This window comes from Nematolebias whitei, chromosome 7 (genome assembly GCF_014905685.2).
Source record: "Nematolebias whitei isolate Nwh7 chromosome 7, NemWhi1, whole genome shotgun sequence".
Lineage (NCBI taxonomy): Eukaryota > Metazoa > Chordata > Actinopteri > Cyprinodontiformes > Rivulidae > Nematolebias > Nematolebias whitei.
This window is the reverse complement of record NC_056504.1, coordinates 41,785,660-41,787,799: the sequence shown is the minus strand read 5'-3', so window position 1 is coordinate 41,787,799 and position 2,140 is coordinate 41,785,660. Positions and strand designations below refer to the sequence as shown.

The 2,140-nt window shown below is 46.7% G+C and overlaps 1 protein-coding gene across 1 annotated transcript; it reads left to right on the top strand.

Annotated features, from left to right (window-relative positions):
* Positions 1 to 6: 6 nt before the first annotated feature.
* gpr84 (G protein-coupled receptor 84) lies at positions 7 to 807 on the top strand (the record flags this gene model as incomplete). Its single annotated transcript, XM_037679587.1, has 1 exon — positions 7 to 807. A coding segment is annotated over one exon (801 nt), but the record flags the coding sequence as incomplete, so codon positions are not given.
* Between the last annotated feature and the right edge of the window lie 1,333 nt (positions 808 to 2,140).

Below are 2,140 nucleotides of genomic sequence, written 5' to 3'. Positions count from 1 at the left end.
TCTAACCTTGGACTTACTTTGCTCCTGATCTCAGCCTGGGGACTAGGTCTGCTCAGCTTTGGCCCCCTCTGGTCCGTCTACGTGTTTGTGCCTCAGGTGTGCACATGCAGCTTCCATCGTACCAGGGGTCGTCCCTACACCACCATCCTGCTGTTCTTCTATTTCTTTATTGGCCTGGGATGCGTTGGAGCATTCTACTTGCTCATTTACAGAAAAGTTCGAATTGCATCAAAGGCTCTGCTTCGCTACAGGCTCAGTCGACGCTCATCCAAGAAGAAACCTCCCCCCTCTGATCAGGGGACAGATGACAGTGGCGTGGAGAGTGGTGTAGCAAAGACATGCAGCTCTGAAATGAGCAGCCAGGTAGAACTGGACAAAAACACAGATACTGTTAATCAAGAAAAGTCGTGCCCCCCACCTCAGAGCTCATCCACAGCCCAAAAACCATCAAGTGACAATCTGACGAGCCAAAAACCTGCTGCCGCTCCCGCTCCCGCCTCCCAACCTGCAGCTTCAGGAGACGATGGTGAATTCAAGCGTGTGACACGCATGTGCTTCACTGTGTTTCTGTGTTTCGTGTGCTGCTTCGTCCCCTTCCTGATACTTAACATAGCCGACAAACAGAACCGCGCCCCGCAGGTTCTGCACATGTTCTGTGCCAACCTCACCTGGCTCAACAGCTGCATCAACCCTGTGCTCTACGCCGTCATGAACCGGCAGTTTCGGCAGGCCTACAACTTGCTGCTCACCAGAGCCGCTGCACCCCTCACCTGTCTCTGGTCCTGCTGGCGGTCCCCGAGATCGTGATTTTCTCAAGCTCACACTCGCCTCACGTCTCATGATGAATTTTTACATTGAACACTTTACACACCATATTACTATATTTACAGATTGTACTTAAAATTTTGATGTGCAAGACTTTTTTTGTGTTTGAATAAATTTCATTCTCGTTTTGTAATAAATGGTATTTTGTAGTGGCAGCACGGTGGCACAACTGGTAGAGCTGCTGCCTCTCAGCGAGCAGGTCCCTGGTTCAAACCCCGGTTCAGCGGCCTTTCTGGGTGGAGTTTGCATGTTCTCTCCGTGCATGCGTGGGTTTTCTCCGGGTACTCCGGTTTAACTCCCACAGACCAAAAACATGCATGTTAGGCTGATTGGTAACTCTAAATTGTCCCTAGGTGTGAGTGAGAGAGTGAATGGTTGTTTGTCTCGTTTGTCTCGTTTGTCTCTATGTGGCCCTGTGATGGACTTGCGACCCGTCCAGGGTGTACCCCGCCCCTCGCACAGTGATTGCTGGACATGGGCACCGGCGACCCCCGTGACCCAAAATGGAATAAGCGGGTAAAGAAAATGGATGGATGGATGGATGGTATTTTGTAGTGCGTGCCACGAGCTCATTCAGAGTTTGAAGCAGAAATTAGACTTCTTGTGATCACAGCTTGTGAAAAAGTTACATCATACAAAACGTACCGGTGTTACACAATCATTGCAGGACATTCCCTGCTAGCACAACCCTGCATTTAAGAAAATCAGGAACTTGTGACTCCATCGTTTGAGTCAACTAAAAGACCAAGACTAAAAATGAAGAATCACGAAACGGTCTTCCTTATGACATGGGTGGAATATACATGTGCAAGCATGTTTGAAGCTATTCAGTGAGTATTGAGGTTGTTTTGTTCCTTATATATACATTTTTTAAACCATTTATATCTTGAGCAACATCATCAGGGCCCTGCCTTGACTGATATTACTAACAGTTAATGCTTTCAGAAACTCTTCACTCTTATAGTTTATTGTTGGAGAAAAAACATTCTCGCTTACGTACGTTATTTACCCAAAAGCAACACACTCAAGACAGAACAATTTTAACCGGCATTTTACTTGCAAGGACATAATTTCAGTGCAGGTTACATAAATATACATAAATAACCACATGAAGACCAGTCACAAGAATCTGCCTTGAGCTGCCTTCTCCGCTCACTTTTATACCTTTATCAGCCTCATCAGTTCAGCCGAGTTCACAGCGCTCAGGAGGTGTTCCTGCCTCCTCACCCAGCACTCTCCATTAACCCAAACATATGGTTCATGGGCAGATATTTGACATTTATATAGCAGGAATCTCATTTGACCTTGTTTTTAA